Source organism: Anas acuta, chromosome 1, assembly GCF_963932015.1.
Source record: "Anas acuta chromosome 1, bAnaAcu1.1, whole genome shotgun sequence".
In the NCBI taxonomy this organism is placed as follows: Eukaryota; Metazoa; Chordata; class Aves; order Anseriformes; family Anatidae; genus Anas; species Anas acuta.
In genome coordinates this window covers 160,598,581-160,625,854 of record NC_088979.1, presented here as the reverse complement: position 1 = coordinate 160,625,854, position 27,274 = coordinate 160,598,581, and the positions used below count along the sequence as shown (strand labels likewise).

The window sequence follows — 27,274 nt, the reverse complement described above, 5'->3', positions numbered from 1 at the left end:
GAGCCCACACAGGAGCAGGGGTCTGGGGGAAACTGCTGCCTGTGGGAAGGCACGTGGTGCCATGTGGAGCAGGGGCAGAGAATGACTGCAAAAGAGCAGCAGAGACAAAGCGTTAGGGACTGACCGCAGTCCCCATTCTGTGTTTCCCTGCACTGCTCAGGAAGAAAGAGGTAGAATATGGTGGATGGGAGCAGGGGAAAGCATTTCTAGTTTACTTTAGTTCTCGCTGCTCTAATGTCATTTATTGCCTATTGCTAACAGACTAATTTCCCCAGACTACATCTATTTTGCTCACGACATTAATGGGTGAGGGACCTCCCTGTCCTCATCTCAACCCTTAAGCCTTTTTTCATCACATTTTCTCCCCTGTACTTTTGAGAAGGAGGAGTAAGAAAGCAGTGTGATGGAGCGTAGCTAGCCGCCAGTGTGAAACCACCCTAATGGCATGCAGAAATGAAGAAAAGCTACCCCAAATAACATGAATAAAACACTCAGAAGAAAAAATACATATTGATGGTATCATTCAGGCACTTTTAAACTTTCACAATGTGCTGTATGAGATCTTCAAAGCTGTCCCATACACTTAAAGGCTGAATTCCTGTTAGTGAATGGAAGGTGGGTTTGTAGAGTATTGTTAGAAATAGCGTCCCCTTCCTAAACCTCCAGTTTCCTTTGGGGATGGAGGCCTCCCAAGCAGCACAGGTCAGCCAAAGCCCTTCCAGGCAAGAAAGGGGAAGGGCTGTTCCTTTCCCTGCCATTCTTAAGCTGATCAGTGGGTTTTTATAAAAGATGATTACTCTCTCCTTTGTCTCTTCCCTAGCAGAAGAAATACTGCTCCTGAGCCAGGCAAACTGAGGGGATATCTTAAAAGATGCAACTTTTTTACTTGCTGACAGCTGCCATGAAAAAGAAAGGGAAGTGAGCATTCATTTCCTGCTTATTACTTTGAAAAATCTTCTCCAGGGTGCTTAATTCTTCAAGTATTTGCAGAATCCTGCTCACTATTAGCCTCAGCTCCTTAGAGAGAGGAGAAACTGCAAGTAGTAGCAGGATCACAGAATGGTTTGGGTTTAAAGGGACCTTAAAGATCATCCAACTCCAAGCTCTCTGCCATGGGCAGGCGGATGCCACCCACTAGATCAGGTTGGCCATGGCCCCATCCAACCCAGCCTTGAACACCCTCCAGGAACGAGGCATCCACAGCTTCTCTGGGCAACCTGTTCCAGTTTCTCACCACCCTCACAGTGAAGAACTTCCTCCTAATACCTAGTCTAAATCTATCCTCTTTTAGTTTAAGACCATTCTCCCTTGTCCTATCATTATCTACCCCAGTAAAGAGTCCTTTTCCATCCTTTTTGTATAAGCCCCTTTTAAGTATTGAAAGGCCACAGTGAGGTCTCCCTGGAGCTCTCTCTTCTCCAGGCTGAACATCCCCATCTCTCTCAGTCTTTCTTCGCAGGAGAGTTGCTTCAGCCCTCTGATCATCTTTATGGCCCTCCTCCGGACTTGCTCTAACAGGTCCACATCCTTCCCGTGCTCTTATGCACAGCTCAAGTTACCAAACAAAAGTTGTGGTATCTGAGAAGGTTAGGTGAAGGAGGGAAGGCAAATGGGTTCAAGATGTTATGTCCAAGCAGCTAGAGAAGATGTGCCCAAGATAAAGACAGCATGTGAAGTATTTTTAAACTGTTAAAGTTGTTATAAACATCTTAGTCTTGAAGGAACCAGATAGATTCATCAGAAATAGTTTTATTGTCATTTACAAGGCCATATATCATAAACTTAGTGGTCACCTTCTTTTATTCTTGCCTATTAACAGAAGGAGTGGGAGAACAATATAACAGTAGCTGTCCCTTCTTGTAAAATCCACAGAGGGAGTTTATGTTCGGAGACATATAATTTCTTTACAAACCAGATACAGCATCCCAACTGATGTTTATAATACTTAGAGATGAACCATGCAGCTGTGTAAGAAAGGTTCTTTAGCCAGGGCTTTTAAATTATGTTTGACTGTGTAGTTTGTGGGTTGATACAGTGTAGTGAACTAAAACTGGGAGTTTGTTGTTTTCTTTAGAAGGACTTGATGGAGTCCTGGTCACATCTTTTTTGATGTAGCCCAGGATGCAGTTGGCCTTCTGTGTTATAAGCGTGGGCTGCTGGCTCATGTTGAGCCTTTTGAACAGCAGAACCCTCAAGTCTTTCCGCAGGATGAAGCTTTCTGCCTCCATAGAATAAGGGCAGAGGTTCTCAAACTGTAATCTGCATTGCATTTGGTAGTAGTAAACCTGTGCCGAACAAAGATAGCAGCTCTCACCTCACGGTGGAGGCACCTATACAATCAATAGGATAACTTCTATACAGGCAGTTATAACTAAATAGTTCCTGGGGGAATTGCTATTGCTCTGTCCCAGTTCCCAAACCTGCACTTCCAAGTACTTTCCTACACTCCCAAGCAACTGCAGAAAGCCATCCAGCTCTGGGACTTACACTTTGCCTCAGGCTTGAGACCAGGAAGATGAAACAAGGAGCACAGGCTGGGGTGTGCCTTGTACATGCAATGAGAGGATACTGGAGTCCTACTAGAAGGTAAAGGAATTGTAGAGATCATGGAGCTGAAGAGAATGCAAAAGATGAACAATTGTCCAGAAACACTAGTGTGGGAGTAGGGTGAGGAAAATCAAGCAAGGAAGTGTAGTATGGGGCAACAGGAGACAGGAGTGTAGGACTGACATTACATTTGTTTTATTTTCTTTAGGAGCAAAGGAGGAAATGGCAGCTAAATCAAAAATGACCATGCTAGACAAACAATGGAGAGGAAAAAGCAACAGAACTCATTAGTGGATACAGCTAGGAGTGTTATTGAAGAGATTACAGAGGAGGAAGGCCAGGCTCTAGACAAGCCCTTTCAACCCAAGTAACAAAGAACACTAAACCTGTGGCATTCCAGCACTTGTTCATACTTTGTCACGAAGCCAAATACTTGAAATCTCTGTGACTATCAACTGCCCTGTAATATGTGAGCTAAGCTAAAAAAAAAAAAAGTTTCTGGCCAGAGACAGAAGACAACCAGTGGGGTCGTGGTGACCACTCACCCCTGAAGAAGTTACATCATTTTATCACCAGTGCTGTCATTTAGGGCAGAGATGGTAACATCCCGAACTTTGCACTATAGGTCTGGAGTAGTCTAGTTGGCACTTGTGAGTCAACAGTCTCTCCCCTTCACTTGACTGCTTCAGTCTGAATCTTATTTGCCAGGATTTCCATTCTTTTTTATCTCACTTTTTTCTTTTATTTCCTAATTTTCTTGGTCAAGCCTTGATTTGAACAGCCTGCCCGTGACTTTGTGGAACATCTGCCACCCCATTATGACCACCTACAACTGCAGAATTGTTTCCTAGAGAGCGTTTTGCTTTTCAACTTTTACTGAACTGCTCAGGACATTTGTATACAATGCTATTGCTATTCACTTTCATACTCTGTGTCACCAGCAAAACTACTTAATTTTTTTTTTTAAATGTTTCAACAGAAAGCAAATAAATAGGAAATAGCAGTAACTGACCTTTGCAGAGGGTTCTTTTTTCAATAGCTGCAAACAGACAACCTATAAACCTTGTCACAGAGGGCAGGATGATTTCTTTGTCCATTGGTCTGTTCAAAATAAATGGGAATCCTTTAGTCTTGCACTTAGACACACATGAAGACTTCCTTTCACATTATCTCATGTTAAACGACAGAGAGCTCATCTCAAGTTTGAAATCAGTAGCAAACATTTTTCCTATTTCCAATTCCCAAGTCCAACTCCTTCTCCTATACAAGAACACGGTAATTATTGAAAACACCACTGTCTAGAAATTGTGCTTAAAATACAGAAACCAAAATGTATCAGGAACATCTCTAAATGCCAGCATACAAAATTTAAGGAGCACGTAATCAAGAAACTGACATTCTATTCCTGACTTCACTACTGAACCAGTATTTCCACACAGATATTCTCCACCTTTTTACCCCAGTTTCCCCAAATTGTGGTTAGTAATTCTTGTGCTTCCCTTACTAAATTGATTTCTAACAGATGGTGAACTAGACAGTACTACAGGACCACATGGCAGTAGTACCTTAGAATATCCCTTACCTAATATGTGGCAGTATAACCAAGGCAACCCAAGGCTGTGAAAGGTCAGTGATGTCTTTGTTTTCTGGTAACTGGATTAACGACAGTACATGATCCAGCACTGGTACTTTTGCTTTTCCTCCTTGTCTTTTGCTTGTTTGCTGTCTTGTATTAGAGCTAAAAATAAAACCAAACTTTTTAGTAACCCACAACTGCACATTAGAAATCTTTCCTTTTCCTCGTGTGATACCTAAATTGTGTTGGTTACTTCCAACAAAAAAGACTAGGACAACCAACGCATTTTTTTTTAATGTCTTCCACAGCACAAAATATCATCTATACATATAGAGCACAAAACATGGCCTGTAATAAATGTTGGGTCTTAAAGTACAAATAGTATTTCTACAAGGAAAGACTAATTCTCAGCTGAACACCCTCACAACTAAGAACGTGAGAAGCACATGAGATTTGTCTCTGTGATTGTCAGCATGATTACTGTTTCTTAACAACCCAAATACTAGCAAAGATGAATGGATGACACAAAATAACCTGTTAGGTAACAGTCTAGTGTCTTATATGGAATCGCAGGCTGAGCCCAAATTGAAAGTCCTATCTTCAGGCAGAAAGGGTTAACCTCATACTGGAACATATCAACAGGAGTACTTCACACCCCATGGGCAGCAATCTTTCTATTACACCCAGCATGTGCAAGACCACAGCTGAGAAGCTCCATGAGCTCCACCCTTCAAGAAAGAAGGTAACAGAAAGATACCATCAAGAATGAGTAGAGGTTTAAGAAACAGCATTTATGAGAGAATCGTCAAGTAATTAGGATGAAGTGAGTACTTTCAATGTTTTGATAAAGTCTGTTATTTGTAAAAACTGTATGCAAAAAGGAAGAAATAATCTGTTCTGTGTTCCCTACGGATAAGATAAGCAGCAATGGATTTAATCTGCTGCAAATGAAATTTATTTAGTTCAGACAGTAGAAAACCTGTCTAATTGTAAATACAGCTAAGCAGTGAAATGGTCTGCAGGGGCAGCTTGGGAATCTACGGGATGGGAGCATTCAAGAACAATTTGGTCAAACATCTTTCAGTACTGGTTCAGGATTTTCTAATTCCATCTGGGGCATGCAACTCTTCAGATGTCTCCCAGCCCTGAATTCTACCACTGACATTGCAGGAGAAATATCGTCTCAGCTATATACTCCAGATCACTGAAAATAAATAAATCAATCAACAAATAAAACAAGAAAATAAAAGCAAATTGAATTGTGGTTGTGTTTTTTTTTTTTGACTTACAACCTTGAACCTTGACACTTCCACTCTATTAAGTACAAATGGAAAGAAACCCACAGAATGGGTTGCTTTTAGGAAAGACAAAATCTTACATAAAAGACAGTACTGGTCACCACTCTCTGCAGGCAAAAGTTTTGATCTAGAGTCATTCTGTGCTTGACCATGGTCACTCAAATCTTTTCAGAGGTTTCAGAGGGAAAGCAAACACTTCACTGCAACCAACCTAGCTTTGCAACCAGAAGCAGTCAAGCTATGCCAGCACAATGCTGTGTCTGCAATAATTAATTACCTGTGGTAATTAGTACCGGGTAACCTGTGGTACCCAGCTGTACTCTACAGTACTGCTTCCCAGCAAGCTCCAGACGAGATGTATGCATACATAGAAGAAGGATTAGGCATAGACAGGAGGTTACTCTTGATGAGGATCTGAACTGCAGAGTTCACAATAAAGTTTAACTACCCAAAATGTAGCATGCATTTTGGTGTAACGAATCCAAATCACGTCTACTGCACCACCCACTAGCTTTTTTTGTTTGTTTGTTTCATTGTTTTGTTTTTTAAATAAAAGCAATAACCTTTCCAGAGCAGTACTTCTTCTCAAATCATCTCAGAAAGAAAAATGGGATCCCACTGTATCACTTCGCAGGCCTACAGCCATGCAGCCACATCCAGTGTTTGCTAAACTTGAGAAGTCTCACCTGACTGATGATTCAGTGAAAACGAGAGGATACTTTTCAAATGCCATTGAACCAATGGTAGGAGGCTCTGCTTTCACCAGAATGAGTTTAGCCAAAATTGCCATTGCCTCATCCTTTACAAGGGCATCTGTACCAGAGAAGCAGTTCTCAATGTACTTTAGAAAGCATGGAAGAAAATGCTAAAGGGGAAAAAACATAAATCAAGGTTTAGTAAGTCTTTGTCATCAAAACCACAATAAACACGACACCAGCTACAGAGGAAGCCAAATACACACAAATGAACTACCAACACATCAGATGCCTCATCTGTTCTGGTGCCCCAAGTCACCAACACAAAGATACCTTGTCACCCCAGCCAGGACAGTGATTTGATAGAAAAATTCAGTCTGCCCAAAATCCAGTCTTATCAGGACTTTCCAGATCCCTGACTTAGCTTTCTCATCCCGCTCCTTTTAATTCATTTCATTCCTCTCAGAGACCAAGCCTGGAACTGGTGATATCAGACATCCCTTACTCTTCATTTCCACTTACCTTCTCCAAAACCCTTTCTCCTCACCCTATCCATAACAATCCCACATCTTTACTTTTCAGCGGACAAACTTCTCTCTGTGAACTAACAGTCTCTCCAACCCTAAGCATCGTTACCAAGTTCTAACACTATGACATAGTCAACCTCTTTTATTCCTTCAAGATCATGCCAAAAGTTTAAATAAACATCATGTCCATATATTGAAATGATTCAGCATACAAGGCAAATAAATATACTATAGATTTACCAATTGTTGAAGGACTTTCCTGCTCAGGTGTCCTTACACAATGACACCTCACACTCCCTTTGGCAATAAAAATAAACAAAACGCAGAAGAGCTTCCACCTACCCTCTCAAATTGCTTCATTGTAAACATCGTTTCAGAGAAGTCCAAAAGGAAGCGCCATTCAAATTCACTTCTGAATACCTGCAAGATGCAAATAGCAGGTTGACAGGAACATATTTACAAGACACATTTTATACTTAAGTCTCCATTATCCATGGGACATATTTTCTGGTTTATCAATGAACCATGCAGTAACTCTCAGACACCCCACCTCTCTGTTCACAGACAGTATGGTTTGTTATGCAGCCACACAGAGTGATATTGTTTCCAGTCACAGAATAGGTACAGAAACAGCACAGCCCTTTCAACAACCCCTGTGGGATACAAACTGGCTCCATGCAAAGACAGCTTAGGTATCTCTTTAAAGTGATGTGGAAAAGGTAAACTAAAGTTGTAGTACTGTAGCACACATGCATTGCTAGAAAGAAGCTTAGGCCCAGAAGATCTTTGGGCTCTGCATTCTTCCTGTATACCTCCCAGCACGCAGGACCACACCTGAGGTACACCCAACCATACCTAGCTGCACCTCAGTGGGGGAGCCAATCTACATTGTTCTGAAAGAACCAATACTGGAACAGTTCCTGACTGCATGTGGAGTTGGTGCCTCTCAAGGCTGAGGTGTGCAACATGGAAATATGCACCCAGAACTCCTTTCCCAGACCCTTCAGGTTATAAGGACAGCTTTAAGCCTCCTCCAGCTTAACAGAAGCCCACACAAGTACAGTGAAACATTTGAAGGATCACATCTGAGCAAAACTGGACTCATGCCACAGGCAGAACCAATTTTACTTCAGCACAAGCCAACACTGAAGTCCACGTGAAACGTTTTTAAAGAATTGTTAACAGCCTTATTTTCCCATTGCAAATCCTAAGTGTTCAGCAGCTTAGTGGGAAATGTACTTCAATGTTCAACCAAATCCAAATCATTGACTTGCTTCAAAATCTAGGTGAGAACATGCTCTCCTCTCTATTCTCCCTCCTTTCTCCACAGATTCTGTAGGTGTTCAAAGCAGGGCCTGTTTTTCATTGCAAACATGTCTGCCATAGTAGCAGCATTATAGCACACTAACAGACTGTGCAAGACTCTCAAGGAGTCCCAAGACCACAACAGGCATTATTTTAGGCATTTTACACCTTCCCTCTTATCAGTGCAAAAAACCTAAAGGGAACCTTACAGTCTGTTGCCCAGAAGCGGAATGTTCTGAAATCATGCTGCTGTAGGGAATTTAGACTCTGGGATTTCTACTGTAAGAAGTCTTTGTTACCTTCTCAATAGCTTCCTTGGTCAAAGAATCAGGCAAGAAAACATTTTCAGCCAGTAGTAATGCAGAAATTGCATTCAGCAGGGTCTTACAGCAAGATGGCAAGAGATTGGATGTTTGTAACATTTTTATTAAAACCTGAAACAAAAAAGAGAACTGATATTCATGCATTAAGACGTGGTGATTGTCTGGTCTGAATGACCTACATGGTCTCTGAAAGAGGAGGACACGGTGTTCTAAGCTTCAGCCCACAGAAATGAACCCTATTTGTTCTATCAAAATTTGAAGGCATTAAATCTGTATTTGAACCCACAGGATGAATCTGGTGGAACTTCACCACCATAGATACAGGTCTTGCTTTCCCCCACAGTAGCAGAGATTACGGCACAGCACAGCCTCTATGCTCACCTCATCATCTTTCTTTTCCCCTTGCTTATTTAAAGGACTACACCAGCATTACACGATACTGGAAAACTTCCATGGGACTGGAGAGGTAGCAATACTCCCAGTAAATCTCTCTGTTCACTTGACTCAAATCGTAAAACTATTTATGCAGCAGAAACATTTCAGGATGCTGCAGCTGACCATACCTCTTCCAGGTTTAACTGATACTTCTTTGGCAAGCCATACAAAGTGATGGTTTGACCTACCTGACAGACGTTTTCAGGCAGCGAGACTTTGGATCCATTTGCATGTTTCAATAGGATCAGATATGCTTGCAGAATCCTTTCCATCTGCTCTGAAACCATACTGCAGTTGGCCTTAGTTATTTTGCTCTGCAAGTCTAAGAGTGACTCCTGTTTAAAAAAAATGGAAAACAAAATGATTCAGATAAATGATCAGACCCTGTTTCACTTACTGCTATTTGAAAGCCATTCTAAAGTATCACCATTTCATCAGACCAACAAATTACTGCTGACTCCCTCACTCATGTTCAACAAACTAAACCTTCCAGAAATAACATGGGATTCCCATTTTGTAAAAACAAGCATCCTGAATTCCTTGGACAGAAACATAAATACCTGCCAAGATAAGGTGAAAAAACTACAAACCGAACATGGAAGAGAAAGAGGACTCTTCTCCAAACCCATGATGGTATGAAAGCACCCAGCTTCCACTGGAGATCACCAGAATTTAAGTGCTTTTATACTTCAGCATCCTTATGCTAACATGGATTCTGAGAGGCTACTCATATAATCTACATTATGTAGATAATGGAGTTGCCCTGGATCACTCTCATCCATGTCTCTTTCTGTCAAGAGAACGTAAAATCCTATCCTTGGTCCTATGAACTGAACCCAGTTTAGAGACCTATCACAGATATTGGCATCATTTTCCTCTGAGGATGATACTGAGCACAACTAACCAGCTCCCAAGGTAAAAAAAACAAACAAGCCTTATTAAATAGAAAGAGAACTATGTCATCAGTTCCTAAGATTTCATCACAACTGCAGGTGACAGATTCCACGATTAAAAAACATCCAGTGACAAACAGTTCTGTGTCTAATAAACAGTCAGACAGCAACTACTATCATACTGTGTGAGGCAGGAGGAACAGGATGGGATTTTCAAGGTAACTGGACAGTCACAAGTAGAGAGTTCCCACTACCACACAAACTGGACTGTTTACCAAAATTGGAAGGACTGCCTTCAACTAGGTTTGCCTGACTACCATTTCTTCCAATCTTCCATTTCACCCTTCTGAGAAGCAAAACTCATGGAATATGTTGTCAACTGCAAGAAGTTTTAACATCCCTTAGCAAATCTCACTACTTAGGAAGAAAACATCTAAATGGCTATCAGGTAAGTAAAAATCACATGCTAAGCCCTTGCTCATTGTTCAACATCACTCTGACTCAGCAGAGCACAGCCCACGGTACACAGCTCTACTCCCTCAGACCTCTGGGTGCAACCATGAAGAGGCAACATGGGAACACCTGGACTGAAAACAGCTTGGGTATTCGCAACACTTGTCTCTGAGGCTTAAATGTGGCTCTCCAAGTTCAGCCCAAGTCTTTGATGTAAAGAGAGCTGCAGCAAAAGGCTTCACCACTGCAAAGTGAGTTTGGAAGCACTAGTAGATTTAGTTGAGTAGTATAAGAAAAGCTCTAACCCCAGCAAGGGGCCTGCAATACCTGTCTCTGAAAAGGCAGACCCTACAAACCCTCCTTGCCCAGATGTGCGACTGAGCCCCAAGGCTCACTTACTAATCACAGGGCAGCACAGCCACCTGGTTCACTCTGAACTTGCAAAAGAAGAGTGGGATTTTTTTTCCATACACATGACACTGTAGTTAATGTTTCCAAAGGATGTAGAACCCAGTTCTGGTCTAATAGGACAAAAATAGTTTTCTTGGTAAGTGTGCACAGCTTTTTTTCAGCCTCTTGTGAACAGAAGAAAAAAAAAAATGTAAATCAGTGTACCTCCAGACACTTGAAAACAATATCAAAATGCTCCTTATGGATATGCACTGCAGCTGATCTGATCATCTGCTCAAAGGCTTCTCCAACAGTTATCCATGGTAGTTCAATCTCCTTTTCAGTAACTGGCCCCAGCTTTACCAGAATTAACTTCACAGCCTGTACAAGAAAAGAGCGTATCATATCCTTATACTCAGAAAATAAATCCAGCAATTCTGAGGTTTGTTAGAGCAAGATACTATTAAAATATTTTAGTGATCTCAATTCTCTCTAGAATGATTAGTGGAAAAAAATAGGCTATCACTTAAAATCTGAACTGTTTTTAGATTCATCTGGAGGGTATAAAACATGTATAGCATTATCAAGCAGTACCATTTTAATATACAGAAATATCATATAGAAATGACAAAAAAAACAACCTTCCGATCTCAGGAAAGATTTTTAGACAGCAGCTTTCAGATCCTGTTAAATAACGAACAGTATGTTCATCACTAGGGATCTACTGAGGTGAACAAGGCAACACTCAATGGTTTCACAAAGCGATCCATTACAGCAACATCTACACCAGCTATCTTTTTTTCTTGTCTTTACCGTCTCTGCACAAGAGTGGAACATGTTTCGAACACCCTTGCACATCTCAAAAAGTAGTTGTCCTACACCTTCCACCTTCTTAGGGTGCTCCCCCAGGTCACGGAACATCAAATTGAAGAGAGCATTTTTATCAGAAACCTACAAAACACAAGGATAAAAAAAAGTCATCTTCTATTCAGAGTTACCAGGTGAAAAGATGCAATTAAATGGCTCTACAGCACCACATTATTCTTCTAGTCCTGTGCCTTTCCACATCAGTTCAAGCTCACTATTTCTGCGACCACCAAGGAAACTCTAAGAAAAAGTCAGCTATTCAGTTGTTACAAGTCCTCTTGCCTAAATGAACATGGGCCTACTAAGGCCTATTGCAGATGAAATACGGCCTTTTGATTACTCTTACGATTTTAGAGTTAAGCATGTGCATAAATGCACCACTAAATTGGTCCCAACTGAAACACAAAGGTCACCGCTCTGGCATGGAAAGAGACGTGTATCAGCTGAAAACAGAATGCAGTCATCCAAAACTATAACAACACCTGGGAATACTGCAAATATTTCTGACCTCAGATTCTGAAACCCTCTATGCCTGAGGACTTCACTCAAAGTTCAGCAACTTTGGAAAACAACTAAACAAATGTGCTTTATTAAGACCTCTCAACTCAGGCCAATAACGGGGATACCCAAATTTGCTAATCATTCTCAGGAATTCTGGTTTTTGTGTTTTTTGAATGAAAAAAAAAAAAAACAAAACAACAAAATAACTACTGTCTTTCCTTACTGCATGAAAAGCTGATGTTTCGCCTTAACTGATCTGCCTGTGAGCATTAAATAATCTGATTTTCAGGAGTGCAAAAAGGTTGTCACAATAACTTTTTCTACAAAGGCTTTAAAGCATTATTGAAAAAGCCAGTGAGAAAATATGTATTTACAAACCAAAGCCTCCCTTTTGCAAGATGACCCATTTGGTTCAACTATTTTTAAAACAGAGAATGCTAAGGCCTCTATTTGCCACTGCTGATATGAATTACATGACATACTCAGCAAAACATTCACTGAAAATCACAACTCAAGATATGCAGAATGCCAATTCAGGCCCTGTAAGCTCTCATTTACAGAGAACTTATTACATATTGAAGCCACAAGCCACCATAGAATGGAGAAAGAGTCAACGTACAAACACCTCACTTACCTTTCTCATTAGAAAGACAAAACTTTCAGCAGCAAAGTTTCTGATGTGAAGCTTGTGGTGAGCCAGCAGGGTGCTGTACAGGCTACAAAGACACACAATAATAAACTATCTTAAAGGGAATGCATCAATTGTTTTAAAAAATTATGTTTGCAGCTTACATTGTCATGTCTTACAAACACCAAGAATCTGTCCTTCTAGAGAGGGTAAATACCTTCCTCAATTCCATTCCTTCCCACCCTCCAAGTGTAAAGAACAGTCTTGCAAAGATCAAATGATAACACCAAGCTTAAGCTGCAGACTAAATACCTCAAACAGCTCTGGATCCACACAGATCCAATTGCGGCATCAAGATTTTCAGCAGATACATTCAGCAGCACTAAGTGAAAACAAAGTTGATTTGATATACCAGATTTCTACTTCAGCTGAGCCAACAAGCTCTCTTGTGCATGTAAATTTTCCAAAGATACAATTTAGAGGGGTGACAAGTATTTGCAGTTCTCTGGTAAATATCAGTAATGGTTACAGGTGGCTTAGCACATGTTAAGTGCAGAGAGTGATGCCTCAGATTCACAGCCAAACAGATGTTTTTGCAATATGCCTGACAACTTTTGTGGGTTGGGGAAGAAATCTGTAACCCATCTTTTGCTCCATCTGCTCTGAATTGAAAGACTGAAGGCTTCTAGTAAGAAGCAACATGGACCCACTGACTATGACAAAAAAAATAAATAAATAATAAAAAAATGCTACCAGAGTAGCATAAGATTGAACAAGCAATCATAGTGGGTCAGACCACAGGTCTGTATTCAGTATCTAGCAGCAGCCAGAAGCAGGTGCCTGGGAAAAGTTTAAAAACAGGGCAAGCACATACAAAACCAGCTTTTAGCCACCTGCAGCTTAAGGACTTTTCAAGCCAGAAGTGGTTCCTATGCAATTGGAAATTCCCTCAAACTTGGTCAGTTTCCCTGTGAGCTTATGCCAACCTTCTACATGCACAGCACCCTACGGCAAGGAATTTCACGGCATACAAAACTGTGCACTGCTTGTCTGCTTTTTCACTAAACAGACAGGAAGAAGTTAAGCACATAAAGGGCAAAATGCTGCAACAGCAGCAATTAAAGACTCAAAGGAGTCCATTTAATGTCATTAACTCTAGGAGTCTGCAATTGGAAAAGACAGAAATGATACAAATATGACTGAGTTACTTGACAGGCACTCAAGAGACATGTGCAGAATTTAGACTTGTTTAAACTGTCATTGTCTTTCTGAGTTTTGTCTACCCAGCTGAGGTACCTGCTTTTTCTCCTATCACCACTTGCATCCACCACACCAGGAGAAAAGAGGGCCAAACACTCAAAACTGCAGACCAACCTGTACCCCTCCTCCAATGCAGTGCACATGCAAGTCAGGGGGATCTCAAAGGAGCTGCATATGATAACACAGCTCACAGTCTGTTTCGGAAAGCAGAGAAAGCATGCTAACAACTATATACTGAATCATTAAGCCAGATATTCATCTGGAACTGGCATTCCTATAGCATTTAATAACTGCTGATCAAGGCAGACATTAAACACAGCCTTTACCTGTATATGTTACTTATGTCCTTCACCATCAACCTCCACAAGTATTTGTAGAGATAGGAAAGAGAGGTAAAAGCCCATTCCAGCAACTCTGTGTCCTGTGTATCCAATAGATTGGTGATAGCCAGGAAGAAGTCATTGAAGTGTGGATAGAAATCAGCCTGGAGATCTCGAGCCAGCTGCACCACTAGACTGTGTTTCAGACAATACAGTGTTAGTTTATTTTAAAATAAGCCAGTAAGAACCTAGACAAGCATTGCTTGCAATCTAGCACAATCTTTTTGAAAAGACGGCATCACTCTTGCTTCTAACTTTTACTTAAGTATCGTCATTCACAGCTGCCTATTAGATAAGTTTGAAAATTCAAAATACTTCAAGTAGGTAACATTAAACAAGATACAGATGATCAATATCAACCAAAGCATTTTTTTCTAAAGACTCAGGACTGTGAATCTCTAATAGATAAATGCCAATTATCTAATCCCATTTTGGGCATCTCATTGCTATACTTCTTTCCTCACGTACAATAAAGAAAAATAATACAATAGGACTAGAATTACTTACTTGTAATACCTTCAGATTTCTGACTACATTTTGTCAACAAATACTTACTCTAATAAGGGTTGATAGGCAAGACTGCCTTTGACTTGCAAATGTGTCTTCAAGCTCTGCACAACAGTACTTTGGTAATAGACGAGCTGGTTGAAGGACTGGCATTTGTTGGCCACTTCTTTGTAGAACTGCACTGTTTAAAGCACAAAAAAGAAACCATGAAAATTCTAGTCCAGTTCCTGGTCAACATAAAGGAAACTAAAAACTAATAGCTCTCCAGAGCCCAATACAAAATTCAATGAATAGAAAATATCCCAGGGGGCTCTGGATGCAGAAGAAATGTATTTTTACAGTTTAGGGCAAATACCAACAAATAAAAATCAGGTACCAAAATGCTGAGTAAGGTTCAGTTCCCTCCATTTCTGTAGTCCTTCAAAAAAGTAGGTTTCAACCTCCTGTCAAAATAAAGACAAAATAACAGTTTGTCAGCTCCTGTGAAAACAGCCTGTAAATATGAGAGGTTTAAACGAAAAGAACTACCAAGTGCTTCAAACATTTTAAAAAAATCTTAAAAAACTGTGATTACTTCATTTCAAAGGGCGCTGTGGAATTTGCCAGAAAATAAAACTTCTGTTTCTATGTTCAAAAAAAACATTTGAAAATATTTTCTGGTGATAGGACTCATTTACATAATTGTTTTTTAGACTTCCGTTGGTTGTTCATAATCTAAGATACTGAACCACAAAGCACACAGCATAAACACTGTGGGATTTCTTTTGGCATCATCACAGCTATTGAATGGGAAGTTCAGAAAAACAATCCAGCAGACCAGGAGGCTATAACCTGCTAAAGACTGCATTCAGTGATGATCTACAGGACACACGGATGATCTTTAAAGACATGCACATGCTGTGACTATTGCAACTACTCAGCATCCTTAGGTCTTTGCAGGACTGGACCTAGAACTGCTGTCAGAGCCACGTCTTCTATGCTCAGAGGCCCACGAGCTACATGGATGTGATCAGAGTGATGCTGTCAAAGAGTCCCTATGGCAATACTGTGAAATATTTCAAGAAACGAGGAACAAAGCAGGAAATGAGACTCCAGAAAAGGCAACTCTTCCATGAGCTTCTTTGTAATTCCCCCCCTCCCAGAGAAGTTTTTAAGTGGATATTTCAGGGAGCGTGACTACTTGTGTTGTGATCTGAGATCCTCTTGCAGAAAACCACTGCTGTCGCTTTTCTCACCTCAGCATAACTTCCAGTTCTGTCAATCCGGTGAATAATATCAATATTAACATTACTTAAGCGTTCCGAAAAGGTGAGAAACTGTAAAACAAAAGGACATACACGTTTTTGCTCTGTTCTCAAAACTTAGGAAGCCCTTCTTAATAGCATGCACACTACAAAGAACCTGCTCCTGAAGGTGGACTATCAGATCGCACTAATCAATCTGTAAACGGCTCAATTCCAATCCTAATGCAAAAAAAAAGAGCTCACGGTACCAATGAAGGAGAGGACATTTGTAACTGAAGAGAATTAAAAGCCCACCCCACAACACCTTGAGCAGCCGGCTGCTGCCCGTGCACCAAAGGGCCCAGCGCAGGGAGCCCTTAGGACCATGCGCCCCCAAAACATGGTGAAAGCGATGCAGGAAAATTTAGCCACTTTCCCCCAGATGCCCAGCGGTGGGTACGGCTAAATTCAGCCCCCGTGTCTCCCCCAGCCCCGTGTCGGTGGCACCGCCGCCCCGTTACCAAACCCTAGCGGCCCGGCGAGGCGGGCGCTCACCCGGTGCGTGTTCCCCGACTGGGGGGCCGAGGGCTTGCCCGGCATGGTGGCGGCGGCCACACGTGCGGCACTATGCGCTGGGCGCCGCCATGCCGGGCAGGGCTGCTGGGAGCAGGGGGAGGAGAAGGAGGAGGAGGAGAAGGAGGAGGAGAAAGCGGACCCGTCGGCGGAAGGGGCGGGTGGAGGGGTTGGGGCTGGCTCGGGTCGGGGTTTGGTTCGGTGTGTTGGCCGCGATCTGCGTCTCCCTGAGGAGTCTGGCCCGAGCTCCCCTCCGTTTTTGGGAAATAGCGACAGACTGTCACGGGCAGACAGCGATAGGGCAAGGGGGAGTGGTTCTAAACTAAAAGGGAGATTAGATTAGATGTTAGGAAGAAATTCTTCACTGTGAGGGTGGCTTGCATAGCTGGCACAGGCTGCCCAGAGAAGCTGTGGATGCCCCATCCCTGGGGGTGTTCAAGGCCAGGCTGGATGGGGCTTTGGGCAGCCTGACCTAGTGGAAAGTGTCCCTAGGAGGATTGGAGTTAGATGATCTTTAAGGTCTCTTCTAATCCAAGCCACTCTATGAAAGCAGGGAGGAGGTTCTAGGTAGATGGACACAACTGCCAGCTAAGCAATGATGGCAGGGGATGAAATCACAGAATTGTAGGCGTTGGAAGGGACCTCAAGATCATCAGGTCCAAACCCCCTGCCAAAGCAGGTTCTCTAGAGCAGGTTGCACAGGTAGGCATCCAGATGGGCCTTGAATATCACCAGAGAAGGAGACTACAACCTCCCTGGGCAGCCTGGTCCAGTGCTCTGTCACCCTCACTGTGAAGAAGTTCTTTTCACATGTTGGTGCAGAACTTCCTGTGATCCATTTTGTGGCAATTGCCCTTTGTGTTGTCCCTACAAACCACTGAAAAGAGGTTGGTCATATCCCTGTCTCCCACACTTCAGGTATTTATAAGCATTGATAAGATCCCCTCTCAGTCTTCTCAAGGCTGAACAGACCCAGGTATCAGCCTTTCCTCATAGGGGAGATGCTCCAGGCCCTGTATCATCTTTGTGTCCCTCTGCTGGACTCTTTCCGGGAGATCCCTGTCTTTTTTGTACTGGGGGGCCCAGAACAGGACACAGTACTCCAGCTGAGGCCTGACCAGGGCCTCACCTGGTTGTTGCCCCCTGCTTTTGTTAGACTTTTATCCAGAGCTCAAAAAAGATAAAGAAAAACAAACAAACAAACAAACAACAACAACAACAACAAAACCACCAAAATATCCCAGGCAAAGTGCAAACTAATGCCTCACAAATAACTATGGACTGATATGCTGACAGCATGCTGCTGTGCTCACAGAAGTACCAGGGCCTGTGGGAGCTTCTGGCTGTGGTTGCAATTATGGAGGTAGAAGGTGTGGGCTAGGGAGATAAGAGGTGAGCTGGAAGTTGGTTGAAGCTTTGGTTTGGGCAGATGCATTATGAGCAGCCCCAAGCTGTGTGTGTCATCTCATGAGGCAGCTGACAGGGCTGGGCAGTTTGCTTTTCCCCAGCCTGCCTGCCCTGCCTGTTAGAGGCAGCTCAAGGCCACCCTGAGCAACCAGGCAGGCAGTTACTCTGCAAGCCACCAGGCTGGACTTGAGCATGGCTGAAGTGCACGTGGGGACCCACTGCTCTGAACATACCTGACAGGTTAAGTGCTGCCAGGTGTATCCAGAAAAGCTGCCCAGGGGCAGCTGTTAAGCTGTTAACAGGATAGTCATCTGGACAGGCAGGGGAGCGTGCTCACTTCAACACCTGCTCCCAAAGAACCACACGTTTTGGAGCTTGCTCTTCTATGGGAATAATAATAAATAAATAAATAAATAAATAAATAAATAAATAAATAAAGACTGCTGGCATTTGCATTAGTCAGAAGAGAATGTGTAATTTAGGCATTGGAATTTGAAAAGTTCAGCTTGAATGCCTTCATCCCAAATATCTCCATGGCAATGTGCACCTATGAGCACGTGGACAGGTCTGGATCCACAGACGAACTTAGTCACCAATATGCCACCATTTAAGTGTACAAATACCTCTCTGGCTATGGTTAGTAAATTCCCCTAATATGCTCCTAATATACATATTGTGAGCTTGTGGAAAACAGTCCACAAGAATTTTTTTTTTTTTTTTTTTTCCTGTTATGAATAGCATCTTAGAGTTGTGCAAATTCCTGGGATGCGTGTGCTCCAAAATCATCCAGGGGTAAGAATCAGCTCTACCATTCATGGAAAGCATCAGGGAGAAGAGCTCAGATGTGCTTTGCCTGTTGCAGAAGAGGCATCAACATGAATAATAAAAGATGTTAGGTGACGTTTTAAAAAGTTACAAATGCTACTTTATGTTTGTAGGCTGTCAACTTTGCAAAAGAATGAGCATGGCTAGCCCTGCAACCACTGATGTGTGTGAGAGCTGCCTGAAGAACTGATGGACTGCACTTCAGGCAGCACTGTGAATACAGTGCTTGGAGCTATGTCTGAGTGAGCCTCTGGGGAGTAGGTCAGGTACCGAAACCATTGTGGCCATCAGCAGTAGTGCTGAAACCAGCTGGAAGGGTTCACTGATACAAAAGATCCCTTGTCTGCTTCTGCATGAGCAACATCTAAATTAACAACATCCTGCCTACAAGAACTCCTCTGACTGCAGTGCCTCAGGCCTTAATCCTTCACATTTCCAGGAAGAGATATGACTCTCCCACCTTTGGGCAGGCCCCAGCTCCAACACCCTGTGATTATATGGCAGGCCCAGCTGTCAAACAGTCTCTCCTTCAGAAAGCCATGCTAACAGCAAGCAGATGGCCTTCTGGAGTGATGGTTTATTGGTAGTAATACCTGCAGAGGCACGTAGTGGAAACTTCTAAAACAGCACGTGTGTGCCTATCAAATTGGTCACCTATGCAGATCTAACTTCTTCAATCACTTGCTGTGGGCTACAACCTGGCAGTAATACATCAGCACTTCTGGAGCCGGTCTAAGATTCCTATTGTCTTCTCCATTCCTGGACTTTTTAGTCCTGCTGTCCAAAATTTATTTGCCTGTCTCAGCAAGAGCAAGAACCACTGTGTAGACCCAAAAGCATGTTTGTCCTCTGGAAATGTGTCTTACTTTGAGTCAGTGTAATGCTTTCCAGGTTGTCTTTTTGTTTGTTTGTTCTTTTAAATCAGCACTATCAATTTAGACTAATAATAGTAATTTGGATAAAATACCTCTGTATTTAACTCAGGCTGGTCTCAGAGAACTCCTCTTGCAGTTTGCAACATTTACAATGCACCTGTCTGTCTCTTCAGGCTCCCTTTTTATTCAGAGGAGATCTAGACACATTCTTGTATTTAAATAATCCAGGTTAGAATAAAACAAATCATGCCTTAGAAATGTAGTGTAGATGACCTCATTATATGCGTGTATTTGCAACTGACCTGCTGAATGCCCCTCAGTTGAAATAGATTAAGGGAAACACTGTGAATTGAGCCAAACTACTTCCAAGCTTGAATGCTCAGTGGTAGATTCTTCAATCAGTATTTAAGACACTAAGTAGGTTACTGGAGTAGGTTACTAAGTAGGTTGAAGTGGTAAGAGTTGCTTGTGATCCCAGAAGTCCTTCTCTTTGTTTCGAGTCACCCCACAGAACAACTTGGGGTACACAGTTTGTGTGCCACACGGCTGGAATCCCGCTGCATCACAGGATCTCTTCAAGTTCCTCAGTGAGGGGGGAGGCTGGCATGGGTCTGATTACAAGTTATACAGGTGCATGATGTCTTTGGAATACTTATACAACTACTGCAAACAGATTTTTATTTATTTATTTTTTAATTTGTCTGGAAAGCATGAAGAGCCCTTTGAAACACAAGGACATTTTTTTTCTTTGCCAGTTTCCTTCTCAGCTTCTAGCTGGCATTTTGCCTTGTCTTGCAGAAGAAAACCCCACAAGATTATGTGGGATATGGTTGAAAGCACTTGCATTTTCAAAAACAAAACAGACAAGATATTGGAATCCTGTTCTGCAAACTGGCAGAACTGTTTGGCCACATTTTTTCTGATATGCCTGGAGCACAGAGATTTTGTAAATAGTGCAACTCCAGGTCAATGCTGGCTGAGTCCTGGGGACAATGTCACCTACATTTAGGCTTGCAGATCAGAGAGAGTTTTGAACTAGGAGCTGGACTATAGAGCCCAGATTTCTATTTGTGTAGGGGGAGAGGCATTCATCCCTGAAATATCCTGAATTTAGAGCCTTCTTTCATGGAAGGGGGCACCAACAACATGACTCAGCCCTTTAAGGCATCTAGGACAGTGGCTCCTCTATTGCTAGCAGGTTTCTGCTACAGATCTGGAGCAGGTGGGCTTCTCTAGCTCCATCTCTGGAAGTAAACTGAATAGTGCCAGAGCACAGGGATCATCCAGATCAATTAATTATTAATACAGTCCCTGGCACAATTTTGTTTCATGCCAAACCATAGCATTCCAACATTTCTGTTCAGTAGGAAGTCACACTTTTTTATTTTATTTTAGTTTAGTTTGGTTTGTTATTATTATTTATTTATTTATTATTATTATTTATTTTTTGAGGTGGGAAAGAAAGTGTAGTGTACTTTGTGTTGGAAAGAAGAAGAGCCTGATTTCTGCATGGACAACATTTATACAGATGGCCCTGAGACAAGGGATTACAGTGCTGCTGTTCTTCATCCTACTGCTCAGTCACAATGGCAGCATCAGAACTGGCTTCAGCCTTGATAACAGCAACAGCAACAGGGACAACAGGCATAGGATCCACAGAGAAAGCAAGGGACACAAAAAGGCAAATGAATAGGGAGGATGGAGTCTTTTCTCACAAAAAGGATGTGAATTGTCTCCTGCATTTCACCCTCACTACTAGAATGAAGGGCATCTGGATCTGACAGAGACAGTCTAGATTTCAGGCTGTCTGTTAGCTGTCTGGGAGTATTAAACATCTCATTACAGTCTAGCTCAGATTTCTGACAAATGACCTGAAACCTGGATATCTGGCATGTCTAGGAACAAAGCATAAAGCTTAGTAGTTAATCTGACTATGCTGCCAGATTTCTCCTTCCCCCAAACGCCAAATCCCTCTTCATTGTTTGATAGCTTGAAGCTACAGCGTAAGGTGAGGAACTGGGTGGGGCAAGATCACAACCTTACGTTTTAAGGTAGAGTCCAACCTTCCAAACCAGGGAAGATGGAAAATGGTAAAGATCTCTTTAGGTACACACAGGGGAATGCTTCCCTCAACATAACTGCTACCTTTCACATACAATTTTCTTACTCTTTTTTTGTCCTCTTGTTTTGCTCTGTCTTTATTGGATCCTTTATCTGTAAAAGGCCACTGAAGAAATAATAAATCAATAATCCAGAACAGCAGTTTCCCTGCTGAAAACAGTACTCATGTCACAAGGATGTTGAGAAGCCAGTGTTCTTGAGTGGAAAACATGAACTGATAGAAGGATGGGATCAAGTACCCTTTCTCAAATAGTTTCTGCCTTCAAACTTGCAAAGTCAGCTGTGCATAGCATTCAGGGGTAAATAAGGCCAGGCTCAGCATTTTGTTACTGAAAGGAACAGCACGTTCCTGCCACTGAATAGAAGATAACATACAAAACAAATGATGCTATTCTTCATGTCTCTGCATACACCTGGTTCATACAAGATGGGTCCAAAATTTAGGTACTTGGATTTGAGGTTTTGGCTATTTTTTTTTCTTGTTTGCAGCGTGAGCTATCCTAATATTCCTGCAGCTCTCATTTTGCTCTCAGGTACCAGTGAAGACAGTACCTCAGTTAAACATTCTTATTTTGGTGTGTCCTGCTTGGTGATATATTTGAGGGTAGCTTGGAGAAGGGGAAGAACTTATACAACATCAAGATACAAAGCCCTTCTTGCCACTTCCAGTGTGTCGGTAGATTTTCATCAGCTATTGGTGCTGGCTGCTAAATCATAGATGTTTATGAAAAAATTCCAGCATTGGACTATACAAGTTAGAAAAAAACATGGCTAGATTCTTGGCCTGTTTTCCAAAATCCCATGTGATCTCAAGAAGGATTTGTCACCATAATCAATTGTGCTTCCAGAAAACATCCCTAGTCGTAATGCAGTAGGATTTTCAGAGACTTCTCAGGTGTGTGCTCTTAACTCTTAGCACCCCAAGTTTCTGCCCGTCAATGAGTCCCCATCTGTGATGAAAACACTGCAAGGAGATACAACTCTGCTTTGCTTGGAAAATGATTATCTCTGGAGGAGGAAGGAATGCAAAACTTCATTAATGCTCTGACTGCAGACATATTGATAACTAAAAGGAAAGAAACAGGGCTGTCCCCTCTTTTCCAGTAACCTTATATATCCTTTTGGACGCTGCTGCTTCTTCTAATACTGCTTCTTCTAATACTACTTCTAATACTGGTCTGAATCAAATAGGAGCCATTAAAGCAACTGATACAAGTAACATGCACTAAAGTGATAGAACCCTCTGTGGAAGATGCCATGTGGAAACTGGAATTTCAGAAACAGAAAACTGTCATGGGCATCACCTTCCAAGTGAGGAAAAGGATGACACTGAGGCATGTGAAGTCCTTGTTCCTTGAAATGGTAAGCAGCTTGCTTACACAGGGGTGCACTGCATCTCTCTGGCTATGGCTATCTGCTGTGTTGGCAGATGCATTTGACCTAGTGTTCCTAGCTGGTGGAAGACAATCAATATTTACAGTGTGCCATATATTATATGGCATCAATACTTATAGGTCAATTTGCAGGTGCTCCACAAGTGCCTATTCTGAAGCAAAATGAAAGAAGCTCTCTTCAAATGGTGATCAGCTAATGCTACTGTACAGATATGGAATAGCTGCTGAGTGAAAAGACAGATTCCCTTAAACCCATCTGTGACCAAAGTGCTCCCCCTAAACTGCCATTTCTATCTCTGTGATTCCTTGTGCATCATCACATTGATGATTTGTGAATTGCTAACACTATAATGTGACATTTACAAAATGGGTATTAATCTGCTTGTGCAGAAGCTAAAAAAAAAAAGTTTGGCTGTAAAAATAATCATGCTTTCTGCCTTCCACACCTCACTCACCACTCACTCACCAGCATCCTGCAACAGCCATAAGACTGCAGTCCAAGAGACCACAAAAACTATGGTGTGGCCCAGCAGGATACTGGGAGAGACCAAGGTTGATGGCATTATCTCTGCTCTCCAAAATGACAGGGATTTGCTATTTGAAATGTCCAGACACTATCAGAAATAGGTGTAATGAGTCCTGCAGGAAAACAGAAGAAATGAATTAAACCAAAGCCAACAGCTGCAGACAGCTGTTTTCCCTTGGGCCCAAGGCAAAACCTCCTCTCTGATCTGCATTTGGTGATGATTACATCTTTGAGGATGTCTGACAAGCAAATTAGATAAACATAGAGAGCTGGTGCAAATATGTGTAACTGCCTTGAAACATTTGCAAGCAGTGTATGTGTCTGTGATCTCCTGCATGGGCAGCCTCAAGACTGAGGTTCAAAAAGAAGGGATTCTGGCAGAAGAAATGTTTGGACTAAGAGAAAGAGTGGAGATGAAAGGATGAAAGGGATGAGGGAGCACAAGGATTAAGCACTAGGAATTACGAAGAAGGATGGGAAGTAGATAACAAGGGAGGTGCCAGAACTGGTGAAAGACACTCCTGAGTATGAACGGAAGAATACATCAAATAATCAAAAAGAAGAGCTACTCAGGGCACTGGGATAGTGGCAGGGAACATTTTTCAGAGTATTCTTAAGTGCCAAGGTGAGGAGGCTCATTTTCAGAGGCTTCCTCTGTAGATAAGAGGAAGAGACAAATTCCTCCAGGGAACATATCAAAGCAGCAAGCACAGTTTCTCTCTGAAGAGGCTGTCTCTCTGCACTGGTTAGAGAGGAAACATAGGGAGCTGAACTGCATAACCACAGTACTTACACTGTGTACCTAGAGCAAACACATCTCAAAATAACAGCAGCTAGGACACGTGAACAGAGATCATTTGGATAGCAAGTAGTGGAAAAAGGGAAAACAACAGAAATAAAACAATGAAATAAAGAAAAGATCTACTCAGAAAAAAAAATAAATTTTCCTTGATCATTCTGGTGAACTTTCGACAGCCCTTTCTCATACATTAACTGTGAGTAAGCAAACTAGTTGAATTGTAATTCTGTTGATGCAAAATTGAACACCTTAGATAAACAAAAGATCCCAAAGCCATGAGAATAAAGTTCAAGCATGTAACTTATTTATCCTTTTCAGTTAAAGGGACATCTGTATCAAAATTTTATTCTCAAACCAATTATTCTCTTGAGCAAATATTTATGCATGTCACATCTCACTGCATGAACAGTCCACAAATAAATTGTGAAATTCGTTCTTTTAAATTGAAGAACAGAATTCTCTAGCAAATAAACCATAGGCTCCAAATCAGCCAGATTTAAATACTCAGCATTCATGTGTAGCTTAACTACTTCCTTCAATCCTGTGGCACTGCCTATTGATTTTAAAAGGTGTGTTGGTATTAGGGGGTTACACAACCCCAAGGTTTCTTCTCAGGACCATTAAGCATTCACGTTTAAATCATTTTGCTTGCAAATTGCATGCGTTCACATTTCTGTTGAATGCAAAATAGAAAACAAACTGCCAAGGAGGTTTCGTTCAAAATGTCAATAGGAACTTGATTTATTTCTGTAACTTTAATGCAGCTCTCTTACTCTTAGAATAGAATCATAGAATGGCTTGGGTTGGAAGGGACCTTAAAGATCACCTAGTTCCAACCCGCCTGCCGTGGGTAGGGATGCCCTGCCTCTGTTGCTCTCTTTCTCTGGAAGTCACTCCATCTCTATTCTGTGTCCTAAAGCTAAACATGAGAGGACAACCACTTCAAGCAATCAAGTTGCTACTCAGGGTAACAATAATCAGGGTCTTAAGTTTATCTTCCTTTTGCAAACCTAGCCTCTGAAAAGAGGTTTGGAAATGCTAGAGAAATAGAATTAGGGAACTATACTTCTTGAAATATTTAACTTTTAATATTTTGTTTATGGTGGTGTTTTGAGGCATAAGACACTCATAAATTGCATCACATTCTTGCTATTGCACACAGTGCACAGCCTGCATAAGAGGGACTTTCAAACATACTGTTCTATGCTTTTAGCACTGGAAATCCTGCTAGCAGGGTATGTTTCCCAAAATATTTCTGGAAATGTACTCTAGTGATTAGAAATAAGCAGGTGACAATTGCAGGACATCTCTGTACAAGAAAACCCCAGTGCTCAAAATAGAGGTGCCACATGGCTATATCTGATCCTAAGGAATTCATCCAAGTTTCACAGTGAATGTGGATGACAATACTGCTCTTCTGAATCCATTTACTTACATTGTCATTCTTTAATGTCCAAACACTATTAACAGAAGAACTGACCAAAAAAAAAAAAAAAAAAAAGTTAGACAGCTAAGAACACCACTGATAACACCATGGAAAAATTTGCTAAGCATCACATTAAATCAGGGGAAGCAAGGCTAATGATGGTGGCAGTTAGGTAACTAGCTGTACTGAGCTCAGCCATTCAAAGCAACAGCATGGACAAGCACAGCAACGGGAGAGATTAGAGTGGAGCCAAACACTAACTGGTGTTCAGATATATAAAACTACCATTAGCAATGAACTTCCATGACGCCAAAATCCCAACAGGTTTTTCAAGGTGATAAAGGAATGCTGTGTATTTTATTAAATTTGCTGGAAAAGAACATTTCAGAAATGTAAGAAGTGGATTTTCATAAAATCATAGAACCACTGAGATTGGAAAAGACCTTCAAGTCCAGCCATCAATTTACCCCATCACTACACCATGCCCCTTAGTGCCATGTCCACACATCTCTTAAATACCTCCAGGGATGGGGACTCCACCACTCCCCTAGGCAGCACGTTCCAATGGTTGACCACCCTCTCCGGGAAGAAATTCCCCATCATATCCCAATCTAAACATTCCCGGGTGTAACTTGATACCATTTCCTTGTGTTCTGTCACTTGTCACCTGAGAAAAGAGACCAACACCCTTCTGGTTGCTATCTTCTTTCAGGTAGTTTGGAGAGCCCTTCAGGTAGTTGTAGAGAGATTTTGACTAGAAGCATTGCATTGGGAGAAAAATCAAACTGTCTAATTTGATATGTTATTGCTAATAATGATGTCCAAAGGGAAATTAAGCAGTTAGCTCCATGAACAGAGGAGTAAATGGAACCTGGATCCCCACAGCTCTCAGTGTTGGTTGGAGCACATTCTTAAGAAGATGAGGAGCTTTGCCTGCAGCTGGGTGTTTTTAAGGTCCTTCTCTCATATGGTTTCACTATTATCTAACAGAAGCTCAGTTCCCGCTGCACTCTTGATTTCGACAAGTCCATTTACAGGATGTCTCTTTCCTGAACATCTAATTTGATAAAAGTGGTAGCACCTTATTAGCTCTGAGGCCTCCACCCCTCTGTTAAATTTGGTCACGGTGTTCAATGGTTACTGAAGAATGGGCAAACACCTTCCACTTACATACATGTGTGTATACACAGAGGGCATGATCCCATGCCTTTCACTTCCTAAGCAGCTTATCCAAACAAAAATAGAGTTTTTCCAAGTAATAAATCATAACACATTGTTCCCAGAAAAGGCCAAACTTAACATTTTTTTCTTATCAAAATTTTTTTTGCAGCTTGCATTTTTAAATGATTTTTTATCTTACCAAGTCATTCTCTGGGAAGGTTTCCAAACACATCTCTGTAGAAGCAGAGGAGAACAGAGCTCAGACTTCTGAACCCCGCTCTTGCACTAAACAGGACTGTTGCTTGGTGTGAACATCACCTGCAAACTCATCTCTGCTGCTGTAGGTGCAGTTGAGCCCC

General features: G+C 41.8%; 1 protein-coding gene across 1 annotated transcript in view; it reads right to left on the bottom strand.

Moving 5' to 3' along the window:
• Window positions 1-16,505, bottom strand: part of UTP20 (UTP20 small subunit processome component) — a 64,277-nt gene extending 47,772 nt beyond the window's left edge. Inside the window, exons 1-14 of the mRNA XM_068668874.1 lie at window positions 16,364-16,505; window positions 15,821-15,901; window positions 14,962-15,028; window positions 14,634-14,766; window positions 14,025-14,213; window positions 12,445-12,526; window positions 11,256-11,393; window positions 10,668-10,823; window positions 8,895-9,041; window positions 8,248-8,382; window positions 6,986-7,063; window positions 6,108-6,286; window positions 4,130-4,285; window positions 3,560-3,648 (exon numbers count right to left, since the gene is read on the bottom strand). Of these exons, the coding sequence (XP_068524975.1) occupies window positions 3,560-3,648; window positions 4,130-4,285; window positions 6,108-6,286; window positions 6,986-7,063; window positions 8,248-8,382; window positions 8,895-9,041; window positions 10,668-10,823; window positions 11,256-11,393; window positions 12,445-12,526; window positions 14,025-14,213; window positions 14,634-14,766; window positions 14,962-15,028; window positions 15,821-15,901; window positions 16,364-16,408 (1,675 nt within the window). The 5' untranslated portion in view covers window positions 16,409-16,505. The remainder of the gene's footprint in view (window positions 1-3,559; window positions 3,649-4,129; window positions 4,286-6,107; window positions 6,287-6,985; window positions 7,064-8,247; window positions 8,383-8,894; window positions 9,042-10,667; window positions 10,824-11,255; window positions 11,394-12,444; window positions 12,527-14,024; window positions 14,214-14,633; window positions 14,767-14,961; window positions 15,029-15,820; window positions 15,902-16,363) is intronic.
• Window positions 16,506-27,274: the final 10,769 nt, after the last annotated feature.